The following is a 21,086-nucleotide window of genomic DNA, read 5'->3' as shown; positions in this document are numbered from 1 at the left end:
GTTACTATTCATTACATCCTGCTTAGGTGCTTTTCTTTAGGAAGAACCCCTTAAGAAGAAGCACCAACTTTTACTGTTAATTTTGTGATGTAAGATGATAAATTTTGCTGAAGTCACTCAGGAAGTAAGTTAAACAAACATCTTAAACAACAGACTTTTTATTATGACAATGTAGTTTCTTGGTAACCAATTAAATTGAGTCCTTTTATGAGATAATTTGGTTAAATTTATATCAAATTATGGTCTAAATTCAGCTGTAATTATTAAAATACTTCCCAATACAATCCAGCTGTATAAACTAGGCACATTCCAGTATAATCCAAGTTACATTCCATCAAACTCAATTTATTCTTTCATTTCAGCAGTTTCTCCAGAAATGGGGGATATAAGGCCAAGTTTACATCTTTCACTGGCTACTTTGGGGATTTTAATGTTTGGGATGAGGTGGAACATGTGGCTGCCATCGGCAGATCTTGACCATCTACAAGATTGCACTATATACACCATGGAATACGTTTCACTATGTTGAATGTATATTGTGTGCAATAAAAATATAGTTCGCCTAATGCAGCTGTCAGCCTGCCTATGTGTGTTTAGTTTGCACAGCAATATATGACAACTCATACAGAAATCTGAGTAATGAAACAACATTCACATTCCTACATTTTATTATTTCAGTGTCACAAAACTACTGAAGCAACAGATAACCTCACCAGTTCTATTTTGAGAGATGCAACCATCCATAAAATATAAAACACGTAAGGTTGTAAGAAAGCAGAATGCAACGTAGTATAAAAGTAGTTTCTGCCTTAAGCTAAAATGTGGTTCTTGCAGGTTAATGCTAAACAATAAGCTTTGACAAGAAACAAACTATAAATGGAGATGAAAAATAGAATTGTTTAAAATATAAGCCTGTTCAACCCAAATCAAAGGATATATTTTATTTATACTTAATCTCCATTAAGTCTAAAGAGCCACTAATTCTATGTGAACATCTGATCAATTATTAGTCTGTTCTTCTTCTTCCTCACCCAGCACAATAGCCAGCATCTGTGTTGCCTTCCGCTCCTTCTGCTGTGAGAGCCTCCCTCTCACCCTCTCCTTGGTGGTGCCCCATTTCTCTCTGCCTCCGCTGCGCTCCCTCCACCCCTCTCGACCCCTCATGCCATCCTCGAGGGTGGGGGGACGGGGCGTTAAAGCGGATCGCGCCACGGTTGAGGGAAGAGCCGGAGCCGGTCCTACTGCGATGGAGAGTGAGATCTTAGACTGCAGTGAATGATTGGAAGGCTGTGGAGCGTTGGGAGGCGGTAGATTCTGCTCCGTCTGTGGTAGGAAACGACCCGGCTCCACTTCGAGGGGATGAACCACAGACTCCTTCACGAGGCTCTGATACATAGCGAGGGAAGAAGGAGGGAGGTGAGAAAAGCAAGCTTTGGGGGACAAAAAAAGATGCAGGTTTGAGAAGAAGAAACAAAATGTTAAATAAGGGACAGAATGGTATGTGGTAATAATCAAATAACAAAGCAGAAATTCACAACAGATCCAGGAGACTCAATGGAAAGAGAAATATAAAGAAAAAATAGTCACATTGTTTAGACGGAAAGCTTGTTTAGGTTGCTCACCACTTTCTTTCGTTGAGGACCTGCAGTGGCAGGCCTAAGGATCAGGGTACACAGTTTCACATCTTCTGGTTGTGTGCACTTATTCTGAAAAGGGAAGGAAAAAGGAGATTCAATAAGTGAAAAGAGTGAAAATCTAAAAAGACCCTTACACTCAATGCAAGACCCTTACACTCAATGCAAATAAAACAACAAAGTGTAATGTAGTTTTGCATGACAATTCAAGTGACTTCTAAATTTAATTTTTAATCAATAGCTACCCTAACTTCACGAGTAACCTCTTTTAATTAAACTGCATCACAACCTTTGGAAAAAATAAACAAAAAGACTTGAGAAGAATTTTCTAGACAGCAGTGGTTGTTCCACCATTATTAAATCAATAACAACACATTGTTTTCTAATGGAACAATATTAAAATTTGACATTGTTTTTCTCCTTCTTGAAAACCAATATTGTTGCTGTGTAGTAGGAAAATGGTAAAGGGAAGTTGTCAGTATATTATAACCAGTTTTAATTTTGTGCGGTAGACCGTTTCTACCCTCTGTTACCTCAGTTGAAGACATAAAGCAGATTTATGACCCATTTTTTCAAACAAAAACTAAAATCAATACAATACAGGGAGAGTTTATTAAACCACAATCCACAGTGTGATGGCCTGAGAGTGTTATGCAACACGGAGACACTATGTGTGCAATAATGTGCAAGCACGAGTTTTGATTATTAAAGTAATGAACCAGAGAACAATTCTCTTTATATACACTACGTACACTTAATCTTAACAGTTACAAATAAAATATTGATTTGATTTATATACAATTTTCAACAACAACTGATTAGATGCAAATACATTTTTCTGCAGCCTGGCTTTACTGGCCTTTAGTATGTTATGCTACATTTTTAAATGTGTAGAATGGTTATTTTGGACAATTATTTACTTAAATCTACTGAAATACATGAATTAGTCTTTACTTATTTAGCTTATTAAACATATCTTCTGCCACTAAGGCAGATTTACAATAGAGTGACCTGGGTTTTAGGTTTCATGGATGCTTACTGTAAATATCAGCCCAAACAAATTAAAACAATAAGAAAATAGTGAAGCTTCAGCAAAACTGAGATATTTACCTTCCGCTGTCGACTCTCTGCTGCTCCAGGACCACCGTGTTTGCGCGGTGGGGCAGTGCGTCTCCCACGTTTACGCAACACCACGCAGATCTGGGCATACACCAACAATGTTACGATAAATGGTACATAGAAAGATGCGACAGAGGAGTAGACCACGAACGCCGGGTCTGCGAAGCTGCATGTGGTGCCTTCCCGGCTGTCTGATGCAGGAAAGATAAACAAGAAGACGCAAATGTTAGCTTTGCAAAATACGCAACTCAAGCAATCAAGGTACCAGATATTGAATCAAAATTACAATAAATTATTAGATGCACATACATGATTATTTTTAATGTTATGTACCAAAATAAGCTCTGATTTCACACAAAATTCAAAAGCTTTCTCATTGTTATTAAACAGCATCACAAACAGCTTTCAAAAGCATACAAACTATACACTATACATTATGCTCAGACAATTACTATTCTCTGAGTTAACATATGCAATACATGTGGAATAAGTAATATAAATAGTTTTATAAAGTGCAACCAAGTTTAATCGCCTTTAGAGTACTAGACTGACAAATTTAGATGCTTATAAATTCACCCTCAAATGTAATGAAACCAAAAAAAAAATCATGCATTTCTGGATTTATAACTTTGATATCATATTGATTTGCTGTTGATTATTCTTTTCTAATTATCAGCAACAACTATGAAATAGCAATAATAAAAAATTACATGACAATCAGGTTAGATGACAAGCTGCCTTTCATCATCTCTTTTAAATGCACTACAAACGCAGACAGATTCAGTCACTTGTTTGTTGTAGCTTTATTGTGTTCTGACTGTTTAATCCAGTTTGAACAAAGCTGTTATCCACATCACTTGTTATGAGAGAAAAAAGACATTGCAGAATTTAACATTTTCCTTACAGATCCTTAACCCATTTAATCCCACCGTTTGAAGCGATCCTTAGGTGGAATTTAATTATTCGACACCCTTTGGATTTTACTAATCTAAGTTTCATCAAAAACATCTATAACAACACTGCTTGGATTTAAAGTATACCAGTGATGTAACTCAATCACTAACACTGTCAGCACAAGCGAATGAGAAACGTCTCAAGCTGTGAGCCGTAATGTACGAGCAACCCATAGCTGTGAGGAGAGAGATGTGTTTTCGCTGTCTGACTTGCATCATTCAGTCCTGCTGTGCTGGCTTGTTGGAAGTAAGCTCTCACATTACTTTGTGATTCTCACTCAGCCTAAAGCCCTTTCTTTGAGCTCAGTCTGAACACTTTCAAAGCTTGAGCCCACCCCCCACCGCAGAAGCCTTTATCAGCACAGAAGTTGACTGATGAGCGCCACCACTCCAGCTGCCAAGTGAGGTAGCAATCTAATCAAATATTATCTGTGTCTAATCGCTTTACAAAGCATCGTCTGTTACTAACTCAATGTGAACAAATTATTTTGCCAATGCAAGAGTTTAAGCATAAAGTAATTTGAGTGCTGGCTAATGATCCCAGATGTATGGAACAGCTCTGTACCTTAGTGTACCTTAGTATTTAATTTGTATTTTGTATTCTTTTGCACTTTTGCTTACTGTGTGTTAACTTTGTTTTTTGCCTGGGAGCTGCTGGTAACTTCAATTTCCTGAGGGAGTCTTCCCAAAGGATCAATAAAGTACAAGTCTAAGTCTAAGTCTAAGTCTACAGCAGTATTGCTGTCAGATGACAAAAAAGTGTGAACATTTTTGACTGAAAAGCTCTGCAAGTTTTAACGCCCTTCTGCAAATAAATGAGAACATTTCTAGCATCATTTAATAAAACAAACTTCATTTTGTCAGAACCTGGGCTGGAAGTGACACAATGTCTCAAAGTTGTTTCTCTTTGCTTTTCTATTCGCAGAATTGTCTGGAAACCAAACTCTGAATCCATAACAACAATGGAGCACAATATGTGGAAATAGAAAATTTTAGATGTAATAAAGTATTTTGATCAGTCACTTTAGAATACAGGAGTCCTGCACAATGACAACACAGAGGTCATAGATCTTTGGTCAACAGCCTTATCTCTAAAAAAGGCACACAGCAGACAACTAACTATATCATATTACTCTGAAATGAGATATGCTAAGGGTAAATAAAAAAAAAACAACCACTGATTATATCAAAATTTGTCGTATACATTAACATTTGTGCACAATGCGGAGTAGGAATAACACAACCCCTAAAAGATCATCTTTTTTCACAACAAAGTTTCGTTGTGCTACTTTTATGGCCTTAATAGGTGTGATTATTCTGACCACCACAATGGCTGATTGCAGTAAGGTGATAGGAGTGTCTAAAAGTTACTTTCACCTGTATTGTTCAGTCCAAACAACAAAGGGCAGGAGATGGCAAAAGAGAGAAACCACACCACGGCAATCATCACAGCCACCCTCCTCCTGGAGCTGTATCTGGTGTTGTAGAGCAGCGGCATGGCTACTGCTGTGTACCTGCAACAACATACATGCACAAGTATAAAAAACCCCACTGGTGTCACATTAGCGTGTCTCTTACACCCACTAGGCATGCTTCTGAACAAATACGTCAATACAGAACAAACAATCTCTGATAAATCCAGTGAGTTAGTTATCCCACAGCCGTGTTCTTACATATTTTAAAGTAATAAAAACATGACAATCAAATCCTGGTTTGTTTCTCAAACAGACAAAAGCTGTCACTTCTTGTTTCGCAGCTGCAAGGACACAAAACACATAGCTGTCAAAAGCAATTGAAGTTGCCTGCTGCTGTTGGTGGTTTTAAGTGAGCAGCTCATGTCTCGGCGGCACCCGGAAGGTCACAGACAAGAAGTAAACAGAAGCTGTTAAAACATGAGTCGATTCTGCACAGTATTCATTCCTTTGCCTGCAACGTATAATCAGATAGTGAGCCTGGAGCAGTTCAGATTCTTACAAACAAGTCCTTAAAAGATGTCTGTTTATATCTCACAGGAAGGATTCAGGAATTGCAAACGATGGCAAATCACCATATAGAGCTTTATCTGCAGTTATGAAAATTTTTAGTTGAACTGCTTCTAAGGGTAAAGTTGCTTTATTACATTTTAAATGAATGCTGAGAAGTCTTTGCAGATGATGGCAGTTTGAAGTCAGGATCATATGGACCTCATCAGAGACAGGATTTTCTCTTTTGTTGTTCTTTCGTTTCTGCAGCTGCCTTCAGTCACTAGTTCTTGTATCTTTCTGCTTCTAATCTCTTCAGCAATAAAACTTGATAAATTAGTACAAACCTGATAAGGAAGTTTAATTCATTATTTAGTTGTTTTGATTCATTTGATTTGCATGATGGGAGACTACAGTATTGACTTTCGAAACATTTAGCAAATAGTGGTCTCAATACTATTACAGCCTCTTTCAGATTTTCTGCCAGAATTTCCCTGTAATGATCTCCATCCATCTTACCATCAACTCGGTAAATTATTTTTCTCCATGCACAAGAAAAGCATCCTGAAGCTTTTTAATTTCACACTTATGCTTCACCTTGTAGACTGTGTGCTTAGAATGGCATACAGGAAGTTTTTGTCTACACGCAATATTCTGCATGACAAAAAGTTCCTTTTTGTTTTTATCTCTCCAGAACAAAAGTTAAAGTTTGTAGTTGCATGAAAGAAAGAGTTCCTAAATACTTCAAAAAGTATTTTATGGATAGACAAAATGTATATGTAGAAAGAAAAAATAATATATTGATGGATAAAACACACAAAAAATACATGAGAGCAAACATTTCTTTATGTGAAGCAAAGCCAGAAGTCAAATATCTAGGATTAACCTTAGTTGTCTTTTTTTTGTTGTTGTTTTTGTCTCAAAAATGACTAAAGACTTTGTCCTAGGTTAATGTACCAGACTGCGTGTGTAAACTAGCACAACCTCAATATGTCGGTTTGAAAAATGAGGACACAGCTATAGACGGTTTGCCCGCTGGGTGTCTGGTCACCTCCCTCAGGACGCAGGACGAGCGCATCAAGTGGAAGCTCAAATCATTAAATGTGTTTTTATGGGCCTTAAAAAACTGCCAAGATCACAGATGACAGCGGAGGACATTGGGGACATAAAACCACAGTCTCCAACCTGCTGGACACATGATGACAGTACGCAGGGCTTTTTTGTCCTGCTGTTCAGTGATAGTTGGATGATAAAATAAAAACAAATAATGAAGCAGGTGTTCTCCCTTAGACAAATGTCATCATGTCATCATTCCAGCTTTTTGACCCATCTAATTTTGGGCAACTTCAAGACACTTTATTTAATTATTCAGCCCAATATTATGCAAATAGGCCACACAGCATGACCATATATACGTTTTGGAATAGTTTCAAAGATAACATATAAACTACATATTTAACAAAATAACAAATGTCTTTACTATAATGCTTATACAAATTTGACAGGAAAAGTGCATTTTTGATTATTTTCTTATCAGTTTTGTTTCATAGCTTGAAGTTTCCCAGAGGAAAACAACTATTACATTTTGAAAAATTTTATAAGTTTACCCACCATCAGTGAATTTTAAGATACAAGGATATTTTTTTAAACTAGATTTTGAATACAAAGTATGAAAATGATTCAATAAAACTCTATTCTGATAAGGCATGTATTGTAAGATTTAAAAAATGAGTGTTATTACAAATATGTGTAGCTGTTAAGATAGACTACACAATAAAAAGGGGTTATGCTATTTTTCCTCAATTTTGCAGTATCAGCCTGAGCAGATGTTATTTTGTTGAGAATATGTTTTCTCTCCATTATTTTTCAGATTTCTTGAGTTCGATTTCTCTGCTGGCTGTTCTTAAGTGCTAATCTTTGATTTTTTTCCCTGACTGCCATTTCAACACATCGTCTGTTCTTGTAACCACACTCTCCAACAAACAGACTCCTTTGTTGTCTGTTATTTTCTCTGATACTCATTGTGAGGTCAATAACTACCTGACCCCGTTTTCTATTCATTTCTCCTTTTATTCCTGGGTTTCCTGTTTCCAGGGTGCCTTTGATTTTGGTAGAAAAACTTATGTCTTCTTCACATGCCTTCCTTGTGTCATGTTGGGTTCACCTTGGGATAGAAAAAAAGAGGAAACCCACCTGTCAATGCTGATGGCGCACAGGTTGAGGATGCTGGCGGTGCACATCATGACGTCCAGAGTGAGCAGGATGTCACAGTGAATTAGACTGAAGCGCCACTCCCCAACCACCTTCAGGAACACAAAAATAGATTAAAGTTGTGGCTCAGTCGTTCCCTATAATCTAACAAGGACAAATCACAGCACACATTTTTCGCACAATTTAATTACAAAACAAGCCAACCAATTGTTCTTATAACTCAAGTATGATGCAAGTCATTTATGTCTGAATAAGTAGCAGAAGAATAAAATAAAACTTTAATAATTATCATGTTTCTAATAGCTTCTTCTTTCTTCTGGCTTTCTTTGCCTGACGATAAGCCCAAAGAGATTCACTTTGACACTTTTCAAACATTATATGGGCATTTTCTGCGAAGGAATTAACTGTTAATTTACATATTTGATAAATGTCAACAGGAATTAATTTGGCAAGCTAATAACAGATGAATATATTATTTTAGAATGCCTAATGAAACTGCACTATCTTGTTATATTTTGGGCCACTAAGCAAATCATCCATTTTTTCAACATTATTTCTTTCGGCTTATCTTGCCCACTGATTCAGATACAAAACACAAAAGTATCACTACCTCTTGACTACCTCATCAGACATTATCTAAATATGTCAACTTCATGTTTTTTCCTTCTCTCGCGCATTGAGGAGACAGTACTTTGCAATTGAATACTTTAGCAGTGCGATAGAATATGTCACTGCTGTTTTAAAATATGGAAACAATTTTCATTTGTTTAACATTGCCTCCAACAAAAAAAAAAACAACCTGAACCTACAAAGAATCATCCAGTTTTATTCCACTCTGGATCAGAGAAATGTTTTTAGACTTGTTTGAAAAACAAAGTTGTGCATATTTCTACATTACCTCCAGATAAACACCCCAAGGCATGACCAGGGTTGCCAGCAGCAGATCGGACACGGCCAGGGAGACAATGAGGTAGTTGGTGGTGGTCTGCAAGGCACGCTCCCGAGACACAGCCACACACACCAGCACATTGCCAAACACCACACAAAAGATTAGAAGGACTAACAGCACAGCGTAGAAGTTGTACGGTGGCGAGGAAGATGGTGAAGAGTCGGTGCAGTTGGAGGATGTCAGCAGAAAGGAAGAGGAGGACGAGGTGGGATAGGATACAGGGGAATAAGAGGCGTCAGGTGTGAAAAAGGCTGAGAAATTGTTCCTAAGGGAGGAGAGGGGAGCGGAGAGAGAGGTGGTCTCTTCGGACTCGTTGAGTAAAGTCATGACTTCGCTCCAGTGAACATGATAAAGAGGAAAGGGGCTAAAACAAAGAGAGGAGGAGAAAAGTAATTACCATGAGACCTCACATGACTCAGAGTTCATTCAAGAGTCTTTCTTAGCAAATACAAACACTGAGCTCTTTTTAAACAACAGAGATGAAAAGCAAAGGTTTCTATAACACCAGTAATGGATTATTCTTTTGTCTCGCATCACAGAGAAACACAGAGAGCGCTGAATAGGAAATCAGTCAAAGAACAACAATACAAATGACATATAATCTCTAAAGTCATATAAGATATTGTAGAGTTTGGCTAGTTTATTCTTGGATGATTAAAGTGGGGGTAAAATAATATATATTGTATTTCTGAGTAAAACTTTGGCACATATCTTTGAATTTCTTTAAAATATTCTCCATTAAAATGTTAGTTACTTGTTATTTTTTCTCTGGTTCTTTTAACATGACAATAATTAAGATGACCACTGGTTGCAAAATATACTGAAAATCTAGACATTTTTAACACCATATTGCATCATCTCCTCAAGTCACAAGATGTAGCTGAGAGAAACGTTTTAAAGGGGATGGATGGAAGTTAAATCATAAAGCAAAATGTCAGAAACTGAAACAATGAACCCAAACAGCCAAAAAGAAAGATGGGGGGAAAAAATGGGGAAATGGGAAAACAGTAGAGATGCAGTGTTCAGAAATTCTGAGGCAAATTTCAAATCTTGGATTTTGTAAACCTTTTACCGGCCAATTACTATTTCTCTCCAAGAACTATACATAACAATAAAACTTGTTTTTTTTTTTACATTATAGATAAAAAAGGATCTTCATCACAAAAAATCTAACAAAAAAGTCCTCCATGTTAAGGGACAAAGATATCTGTACAAATTAAACACGACTAAATAGAATTACATTTTGTTTCATTTATCCCATTAAATCACTCATTAATTATAGGTCATTAAATTAGAACCACAGCTGAAGTCACAAAGTGTGTGTTAGGGAGAGTATTCATAGTTGCACAGCTCTGCAGTTAATAAGAATTTCCAAATTATTTCAAAACAAAGACAAATAGCATTGTTAAGTATGTATTCCCTAAATAAAGAGTACACCATAACAGTAAGACTTAGAAATCCTAGACGTTCCAAGGCAGACAAAATTGGCATTACCAAAGGGGAAAAAAACAGATAAACTTTGCTGCAATGTGTTCATCCTTAACTGTTGAAGTCTCACTTCCTTAAAAGCAGCAGCCTGGGGGAATAGCCAACAACCCTCTACAGAAAAGCTTCCTTTCTAAAGGCTTCTTGCAGCTTTTGTGCCTCCTTTGTCTTCATTTTCAAACACTTCACTGATTCTGGAAATTGCTAACCTAGAATCTTTTTCCGTCAGGAAGAACTTTTACACTCATAACTACTGTCAGCACATCCTATATTGAGTTCACTAATTAGAAAATTTGATTTTTAATAAGCCTCCAGTAGCTCACCACAGTCGGTGAAATCAGCAAAAGCATAAAATCATCAGATTTTGTTCACCAACCATTTTCTTAGCGGATTTCTAGGAAACAAAGATAAAAACTGAAATAAATAAATGTGACTACATAATAACAAAAATACTAAAACACAAGACATACTTAGCATATTGACATTTCTGGAAAATAAAATATCAAATCAGTCAATATCCCAGATACCACAATGACTATGGTTCTTTTGTGCTGATTTATATGAATTAAAGAAAAATAACTAACTACATTGTAATGATGGAGTGGCAAAAAAAGAAGAAATGACATCTAAAAAAAATAAAAGAAAATCTATTCTTTCAAAACTATTGAATTTTACATCCTAGATTTTTACTGTGTTTTAAAAAAAGAATAAGAAAAAACAATTGAATTAAACTAATTTATCCATTTATAGAATGCTTTCACAATTTCAAACATTTTCAAGCAGCCACGTAGCCAATAAAGCATTGCCTGACCAATAAACTTTAATAAAGCATTTTGTGAAAAACAAGGCAGCATATGTTGTTCCCAAACCTGAATAGTTTTTCTTTACAGATTTATGGGCACTCCAACAGATGTTAGAGCTGCCCATACCTTTAGCACTTATGTGGGTAGCATGGAAACAACTATAAAAACCATATGGCAATTTGTGTTATTGGTTTGCAAAATCTGGCTTGCGGGCTATGAACAAAAACTTCAACATTTAGATGTTTATAGCCACAAAAAAGTTCCCTTTAGGAAATCTCAAACAGGAATTTTGCTTTTGCTGTTTGTTTCTCACCTTTCTTATTGCAAAATGTCCATTCAATGTCACTTACGAAGGCAGGGATGTCTCATTTATCACCAGATGCCTGAAAGAAACCTGTAAAGTGGCATAGGATGGGAGTAATGCTCCCATCCTATGCCTCAGCTGTGCTCTAATCCGTGTTTTCATGGCAGTCGCAGGGGAAACCTTGATTTAATTCCATCTGAGTAGCGAGTTGGGACTGAATGGTTCCTCCCCCCAAAGAAAAGTCAGACAGCAGGTGCTGTGGTGTGGAAACTGTTCTTCACACCTGTTTGTGGGCAATCATGGGTCATTTATGAGCAACACCAAAAAGTGTCTCATCCACATGGCAAGAGCATCTATTTATTTTTTTAAAAAGATGGATGAAACATGGAAAACTGATTGTGCAGAATGTTTTTTTTTTTTTCCTGAACTGGGGCAAATTAAGTAGTTCAGTAGAATAACTTTAAGGACTCTATTCATGTTTTTCAAAATAACAACACTGACAAAGATTTAAGAATACTTCTATGACATTAGTTTTATGTGACATCTGCTGTCTCATTTGCAGATAAAAAAAAGAAACTAGGAAGACAGAAGAACATAAAATGTGTGAATAAATAATTTATATAGCAATCATTAATGCCAGTAGACATGCAGAAAAGAGGCAAGACTGGGGGAATACATTACATTTTCTCCCCTCTCCTCTTTCCATTGCTCTCATCTACAACTACAACTTACAATATCATGCAAAATGGCACATCAGTTATTTATTACCGATAGGAAATTGTAAATGACCTCTGACACCTTACCAGTCAGCCTGAAGGTGATGAATAAGATTCAGATTTTCACATAGCTATACTGCTTACCCCAAGTTTATCTGCAATCAAAACCAACATGAGAAGAGCTGATACATCCACACAGCAGACCTCATCTAGGACACTTTTAGCTCATGTACCAATAACTCAGTTATACTAACAAGAATCAACAGAGGACATCATGGAGAACAATGAACAATTAATGCTTTAATGGAAAAAGTAGAAAAGACATGACATTTGGATGGGAATATGTTCTTCAAATTTTAATGGAAAGTCAAACCATAAAATAGTCTTTCAGCTTTTTTGGGCAACACTTTATTTTAATATAATGTTGTAAAGGCAAGTAATGGGGAAAAATGAACTACATTAAGAGGTATATAGTTATTATTATGAAGCTAATTTGACATGTTTCAGTATTTCTTTATGATCAGATATGATATTTCATAATTTTAGCATATCAACCTTAGACTGTACTTCTTCATTCTTAACAGCTGGGTTATTATATTTGATCTGAAACTCTGTAGGTTAAAGACATTTTAGAGATTTACTTTCCTTTGCCAGGATTTAGTGAAAATTGTCCAGCAGATTTGACTTTATAAATCTACACGAAGTTGTCTCCACTTTTAATATGCAGTAACTCTTCAAATTAAGTCCATCTACACACTTGAATAGAACCACTTTATGACACTAAAATCTCCCAGAATATGGATATTCTCTTTATGTTCTTAGAGATCTCTTCTGTAACACACCGGAGCATTGTTTTGAATTAATTACTTGTCAATTCTAAAGAAAAGATGCGCTAACCATAATCTGGCAATGATTAGCATATAGTATGTGTACTATGAGTAAAGTAGATTCCTCCAGGAAGAGGAGCAAAACCTTAAAAATTATGCCTAGGATGTTTGAAAGAAGACTGATGTAACTGATGAGTTTTTTAGACAGCACTTCAAATGCAACATGTAGCTACAACGGCATCAAATTTAATGACGAGTTGAACGGATGAAGACAATGACAGGGAACAGAAGGAGGAAAAGGAGAACAAGGTCAAGGAGCAGATTAGTGTATTCAGCTCATAGCAATCAGTGAAAGACATGCAGACATGGTATTTTGTGTCCGCAGTTCTTGGCTGACCGAGCCAAGATAAGCACATAGGGACCTGCACCAGGTAATAATTATTGCACAGGATGTCAAAGAAACAATCTGCAACATAACGCTGCTAATAAAATAATGAAAATAATTGTAGCGTTGACAATTGTCCTTCTTTCCAAGCAAGGCTGCAACTGATGGTTGAGGTGCAGAAACGATCCACATTCTATATATAGTTGAAAAAGAATATTTACTTATACTGGATAAAAGACACATCTTTCTCACCCTTTGACATCAAATCAGGATAAAGATTTATAGTTTTAGGTCAGCCAGCCTTAACAATACTACTTCTGTTGCTAACCACCAGAAAAATGACAGGAATAATTCTTTGCTATTTTCTTCAGTCAGATGTTTAGATACACTAAGCGTATGCCTTACAAACAGTTTGGCAAAACTCAGACGATGTTGGCATAACTTTGTAAGCTTCTGGTAATGGAAATATTTAGTACCAGTAATTAAATTATTAGTTACATGAACATTACAAAATAAATGGGTTAACTGATTTGTTAAAATTTAGTTAAATCATGGCTCACCTTTGGATATATTTTAAAGCAACAACCTCACCTCTGGGTATAAATGTCAGATGCTGGAAGTTTTGATGGTCATCTGTTCAAACAATTATATATAAATATAAACACCAATGACAATGTTCAACCATTATACCATTTAGGGAAGTTCTGTGTCCCAGGGAGGAAAAAGTTGAAATTTGCATTTCAGTTCCAGAAAAATCAAACTACTTTGCAAAGTTGCTGGGTGAAGCTGGTAACAATGTTGTTTGCCACAATAAGTCTTGTCTAAAGATGAGATAAAGGGCCACTTTGGGATGAAGAAGACATTTCTCCAAATTGGCACAATAAAGCCAGTAAAGTAACAAAGCAAGTTGCAATCTGACAATTCAGGAACAAAGATTCTAAATTTTGTAGACATGTTCTGTGACCTAAAAAAAAGAAAAAAAACTCAGATATGTGTTTGGTCATATTGACCTGTGCTACAGTCAAAGGAAAATAGGGGACGTTATCATCAAAACTCTATCCCTAATTTGGAATAAAGGGGGTCAAATCATTATAAGGAATGGGCCAAAATTCAAGCAAACTGTCATGACACACAGTTTAAATGCATTGTTACCAAATATTAAAAGCATGAATGTAAACTTTTTGACTGATTAGAAATAACTCTCATAGCTCTAACTGACCCAAAGCATTTATTTTAGATTTAATATCAGAGAGGGTGACAAAAAAAGTTATGTCTTAGTTTGTAAAGAAACAACTGGTTTTAACGTTAAGGGAAAACTGCATACATAGCTTGTAAGCAAACATCCGATTCCAGATGTGATACCTGATGTGGGAAACCAGCAGTAAAAATGTATTTGGTGAGTGCTAAGCAGTTCAGTAGCATAATTACTGCCTTCACACTCACAAGAGATTCTGCTAAGATCTACTTTTCAAACAATCTTGGAAATCCTGCAGACAAATTCTGGACTCCTCAAGTGATGAGAGTCCATTATTATTTATAAATCATCTGTTATCTTCATTTAACCATCACATAGTTCAGGAACATTTACTGAAAACAAAATATATGAAATATACATGTTTTTTTTTAAGGAAAGCTGAAATATATTAACAGCTTTGTTTTCTAAGCTGTGTTTCAAGCAATGTTTGTGAAGTAACTCTAATTTCAGTTTGCCTCAAAATTTATTCAAAACAACAAAGAACAAGCTGCCCTAAGGCATTAAACGAGAGCAAGAGAAAAGCTACAAACTGTTCCACCAAAAAGCAAAAAAGAAAATGAAATATTCAAGCAGCACTGGCTCAGCTTTTGCCCACAGCTGCTCAACTGGGACCTCAAATATTTACTTTCAATTTATAGCAGAAGAAAAATCCTACATTTAGCTCATTTCTTATTATGAAATAAAAAATAAAGCATATAATAAGATATGAGCTACATTTATCGCGTTTCATTCTAATGCGATAAGAATGAAAAGAAAAAATATATATTTCCTCCAACCAAAAATTAAATAAACCAATAAATCTTGAACTGCAACTTTGCCTTGGTAACAAAAAATATAATTCTCTCACATTTCAAGAACCAGAGATGTTTTTCAAAGACTGAAGAAGTAGGAATCTGTTGGACCACCAGCCGTGTTAAGATGTGTTTGTGACCAGAATTGACACAATAAGGTGACCGCAAAAATGAGCATGGAACAGACAGACTAAGATTAAACTTTAAAATTCTGCAGAGACGGGAACAGTGACATTGCTAAAACAACGAAGATGAGAAAAATGACAACTTGTATAAGATTCTTTGAGCAGAACGGCTTGTTGCTGTGAATATCATTTGGACAAGCATGCTGAATATTTGGAGTGGCTATACCATGACTAAAACACAAACCATTTGCTTTTATTTTATTTTTTTATTTTAATAAGTTGCTAGTTAATTGACCTCATAGATTGTGTTGAACTTTCAGTCAAAGATGGACAGGCGTTCATTAGTGTTGTAGTCAAGACCACCTAACCCGAGACCAAGTCGAGACAATGACCGGTCTCGAGTACTACAATACTAGCATTTATTATGTGAGACAAAAATTGTTGATGGGAGAATTCAGTCACATGCCAAAAGTTCTACGCAACACAAAATAGAGGCACATGCCAAAATGACATGCATGCTTCAAATGTGTGATGTTTCACAAAATGCACTAAAACTTTAGATTTTGGACCCTCATGAAAAGCATGTTCAGGTTTCAGCCAAGAAAAGAAACAGTGTGACAGCAACTTTGAAAGAATGTACATTATTCTCTGCTTGTCGCTGCAATTTAATTGTCATCGGAGAAAATATAACAGTGTATTCATCCAGCATACATCCTGAAATGTAAAAAGTTATTGGACATTGCAAGCACAAAATGTCAATGGATTTAGTGAGATTAGATTTTTAAGGTCAGATTTTATGTGTTTGCAGACAAGAGTGAAGTTGGGTCTTATAAATAAATATGATCTGATTCTTGACTTAGAAAAGGTACAACAGTGTAGTATAAAGGCTTTTTTTAAATGATTGAAAAAGATAAGAAACCACAGATTTTGATGAGAATGTGAAAATAAATGGGCAAAATTAAAAATAGATAAAACTGAAAAAAAATATCTGAAGATGGCTTTTGCATTAGTTAGTTTGCACAACACACAAGAAACACAAAATATAAAACATAACAGAGATATTTAAATTTAGATATCAAGGTGAAATCAGAGTCCAGAAAACTGCCTTGAAGCACCTCAAGGCACATAAACACATTAACAACGCACTGGATGAAAATTTTATTTCACATGGCTAAAAAACTACCCAATATTCTGAAAATAATATACGGTACTAGTTTTTAAGAATATGAAAAATGCAACCAAATTATAAATACAAAATACACTACTTTCTTTCAAACTTGATTATACACTATTTTGCATTTTTTAAACAGGCAAAATCACTTTTAAAAAGCAACCTCTCCTTCTCTCATCCTCATCTGCCCTTAAAACAGAACTATCCTCCCAGTAACCCAGCCTGTTTTCTCCTATCACTCAATCCTCCTGTGAAATATCCTCATGTTTCTCCTTGTCCATTGCTCTACTCATCCCTGGTTACTCTAGACAGGTCTATTACATTTTTCACCTTGTCTGGTTTTGGTACTGCTAAAAAAACAAAAAATTAAAGAAAAAACCCAATGGTGAATAAAGTGAAGTAAGTTTTCAGAGTAATGAGCTGTCTTGCAATACATCTTTGATTTCTTTCACTGAGAGGAAGGAATGAGACTCAATGCCACTGGGAATCGTGTTCAGCTGCTGTATAATCAGCTCTCTGTCCATTTCAGGAAAAAATAAAAATAAGACTCGCTTCTTCAACTTCTTTTAGTGGCCTTTTGTTTTTAATGATCAGTCAGTAGATTTTGACTGCAAAGGTGAATACTAATATAGTATTATTGCAAACTGAATTCCAATTAGGACCAAATTGGAATATTTTAAAGTAGACCTGGACTGGCGAATTGGGAGGATTGGGACATTTCCCGGTGGGTGGGTGTGACGTTTGGGGCATAAGGGCCAGCGTCCATCTTTTATTTTATTTTATTTTTTGAGCCGATTTGTAGCTATGTCAACAGCAAAATGATACTACCTTATGGCAGGCCATTTTAACATAAAATCAGTTTAATTTGTCTATTGGTAATCGATGTCTAACTACAAGTGTGGTGAAGCCGCTTTTATGTTGCAACTGCCTGCCGTATCCGCTGTCTTTTTTTGTTTTTGTTTTAAAAACACTTCTTGAAACAAGTGTTTCAAAAGAAAAAAAAAAATGCTTGTTTTTTGTTGTGACCAACAATGGCCAATTTATGGTCAACAATGACCAGTAAATTGGCCTGTGGGCAGTGGCTGACATAATTAATGTAACCTTACATGTTGAGCATTTTTTTTAAAAGATAGAAAGTAGAAAGAGCAAGGGTGGACATGGTGAAGGTTATATATAAAAAGAGGAAGGCGTTGGAAAAAGTTGAGCAAAAATTGAGCAAAAATTGCCGACTTTTAAAAAAAATGAGTTTGAGGTGAACAATGTCAAATGAGGATGATGAGGTGGGTAAAGCAAGATGTACTTTGCTTGCAAACTACTATTTAATCAACTCAATGAATTCTGTTGCGCTAAGGCATACCATTTAGTAGTTTTATGTCACAATGCCCCACAATTGTAGACCTAATATGTAAGATTATAATTACCTGATTTTAATAATAATAGGTTCTTATCTAAATTGAGTCTGAAACATAAAACTCCAGGGCGAAAAATGACTCCCACTCAGGCTCTGTGTGTAACTGCATGACTAGAACAAATTGAGACAACATTCGGTGCCAACTCACACGTTTGTTGTGAACTGATGCTACAGATATATACTCAACTGAATTAAATGTATTTCACTTATCTGTTTAGCTAGTGAAAAAAACCCAGATGTTCAGAAAATCATAATATAACACCAGTAAAATAGCATTTTTAATACATGTGTGTTTTAGCTATGACATGGCTGACACAATCTCAGGGAACATGTATGGTGAGGTATTCATGCTGTCATGCAGATGGATGTAAAGTGCTGTGCACAAACCAGCAGCCATAACAACAGCCTTGCAAAGAAAAGCAAATTCTAGAGTTTCAGGGAAATTCACAAGATGTGGAATGCAGCTGGAATCTCCACACACAAACATATTCAAGACATGAGCTATGATTTTGACACTCCTTGTGTTTAAGCCACTCCTTAACGCCACAGATTATATCACATGTATCTCAGCTGGGTTACGAAAAATAAATGATCCTTGTCCTACAGTCCTTTTTATAAGTGAAAGTAGATGTTGGATTTTTCTTTTAAATTATGGTCACAGACTCTGGAGAGAGCGTGGAAACTTATAGAATTTAAATTGCTTTATGTAAAATGTGAAGCTTCCACAGTCAGTGATGATTTGGGACATCTTATCTACTCGTGTTGATGCACTGTTTTTTTATGAAGATGAAAGTCAAAGCAGCTATATTTAATGAATCTCTACATTGTGTAGGTTTCATGTTGTGAATTAAATTAGTGAAATAAATTAACTCAAATCATATTCTAATAATGCGTCTGTAAATTATGCAACAGAGAACAAAACTACTATTCTGAGATCATTCTCTGCTCAAATTATGAAAAGAAGAGCAACAAAAGACAGAATGTGATGTTGCTTTTGTATTTATTTCTACCTTCCACATAAAATCGAGAGGATTTGAAATGATAGCCGTTTCTTGGAAAATAATTCTCAGTGATAGAACAAGTGCTCAAAGCCTTGCAAGGTAAAATTCACTTACCTAAAGTGATAAAAATGGAAGTGACTAAATTAAACAGCAGGTAACAAATATTTCCCCTTGTAAAAGCTTGCAAAAATGGCCAGAATTCCTCTGCTTAAACGGATTCCCAATCAACTGATGAGCATGCAGGAGAATCACTTCAACACAACATGAAAATTCCAGTCCTGAGGCAGTGCTCCACACCAGACATCAGCATTTATTATTCAACGTGCAATTTCACATCTTCTCCATCTCTTATTTAAAAAGAGACACTGCAGCTTTTGGTAGTCACTTGCAACTGAAGTGAGCCCATTGCGAACAGACTGCTATGGAAACTCACATTCAGAAGTCAACAGCAGAGGATAAAGTGCTGAAGAGTGTTTTTTAATTGAAGGCCGAAAACAAAGTCTGAGTGATATTTTCCTTTATCTTGTAAGAGAATCATATGATAATACAAGTTTGTCACAAGGCACAGATTGTACACATGCCTATTGGGGATCAATACGACACGGTGTAGCCATTAGTTAGAAAGTAGAATCTACTGTCCACTTCACTGCCAAAAAACTTTTGCCTCAACCTATAGCTTTACTTCAAACATGACTGGAAAATAAAAGAGTTAAAGAATTAAAATAAATCTATCTAAAAGATTTCCGCACAAGAAACTCAACAATCTAAGATTTATGCTAAGAACACAGTGTTTGCATTAAAACATTACTGTAAACTACACTATGCCAATTATTTCACAGGTTTGAACTGTAAATTCTTGCTAGTGTCACAATTAAGCCAAGGTCAGTAATCAAAATTAAAACTTCTTGGAAGACATAAAGAAGCTTGTGCCTCTCAGATGCTTTTAGTTTGTGTGATAGGACGAGTACCAGAGCTTCTGCTGGATGCATTTGCAAACGACACATAACTTCACACTGTTCTTGGTCTGTTATACAATGACCACTTTATTTTATAAGTATGGAGCCAGGATTAACAAGAGTTTAGGGATAAATAAAAATAATCCAAGCATTTACATGCTGCATCTTTAAAAAGAAGGACACAAGTATTTGAGGTTGAATTAGTTATTATTTTAAGATGTAATTTTAGCACTTTTATCCAAAATCATGAAGTTATTGTGAAATGAATGAAACACATTCTTCAGTACTTAAAAGTAACATATTGTCTGCAAGAGATTAAGCAAAACGTTTTAACATTTATTTAAACAGCTTTTATTTTTATATACAAATGTTTTCTTTCCGCTAAATTAAACTTCCCCACAATATCTAAGAGGAGGGATTGCTGCACAGACTTTCCATGCAAAAAGCTTGGCTGCCTTGAATGTATAACTTCTTTAATAATGGGCATAAATTGCAGGAGTTTCTTGTATACCCAGAATAAAACTGGAATAAATGTTATTAAATTTTAATATATCTAGATTATGTTGATTTGACTGATTCATTTCTACAGATGAATGTGAATTGTTGCAATTTAAAACTATGACATGAAAATAAGCAAAAAGTATAGTAAACTTTGAAGTTTACAGCAACTTAAAACTAACAAGAATGTATCTTATTTGCCTATATAGGAATAATAAATTCCTGCAAAAAGCATTTCCGAACATTTTTTTTATGAATTACGCCTTACCTTCTGCTCTGGTTGAACTTCTGCTCCGCGCTCCCTCCTGGTTGAGCGGCAGAAATGAGCCAGACGCTGCCGATCGCCTCACCCTGACCCTGACCAGTTATGCAATGTGAAAATTAAGTGTGTTTGCTCCCGTCCTTCAGCTGAGCCGCGGATGTGCTCTCCGCGGCGCTGAGTGTGAAAGAAGCTGGAAACAGCTGCTGGGTAGGGGAGAGGAGCCGGGGAGGATGAGGGGAGGGAAAGGGGGCAATAGAGGCTCATTTTCG

General features: G+C 35.8%; 2 protein-coding genes across 4 annotated transcripts in view; both read right to left on the bottom strand.

The window, feature by feature from the left end:
• Positions 1-3,694, bottom strand: part of LOC116717290 (persulfide dioxygenase ETHE1, mitochondrial-like) — a 23,439-nt gene extending 19,745 nt beyond the window's left edge. The window contains exon 1 of the mRNA XM_032558551.1: positions 3,683-3,694. The gene's annotated coding sequence lies outside the window, so the exon portion shown is untranslated. The remainder of the gene's footprint in view (positions 1-3,682) is intronic.
• drd2l (dopamine receptor D2 like) overlaps positions 1-21,086 on the bottom strand; it is a 22,433-nt gene extending 1,347 nt beyond the window's left edge. The window contains exons 1-8 of one of the 3 annotated variants that reach the window (XM_032558545.1): positions 20,824-21,086; positions 10,636-12,290; positions 8,777-9,191; positions 7,861-7,970; positions 5,084-5,220; positions 2,745-2,944; positions 1,623-1,706; positions 1,032-1,386 (exon numbers count right to left, since the gene is read on the bottom strand). In XM_032558545.1, coding sequence (XP_032414436.1) covers positions 1,032-1,386; positions 1,623-1,706; positions 2,745-2,944; positions 5,084-5,220; positions 7,861-7,970; positions 8,777-9,154 — 1,264 coding nt within the window. In that variant the 5' untranslated portion in view covers positions 9,155-9,191; positions 10,636-12,290; positions 20,824-21,086. The other 2 variants (XM_032558544.1, XM_032558546.1) reach the window with 2 other exon arrangements.

The sequence above is a fragment of the Xiphophorus hellerii genome, chromosome 3, assembly GCF_003331165.1.
Source record: "Xiphophorus hellerii strain 12219 chromosome 3, Xiphophorus_hellerii-4.1, whole genome shotgun sequence".
Classification (NCBI taxonomy): domain Eukaryota; kingdom Metazoa; phylum Chordata; class Actinopteri; order Cyprinodontiformes; family Poeciliidae; genus Xiphophorus; species Xiphophorus hellerii.
The sequence above is the reverse complement of the archived record's forward strand: the minus strand, read 5'-3'. Positions and strand labels throughout refer to the sequence as shown.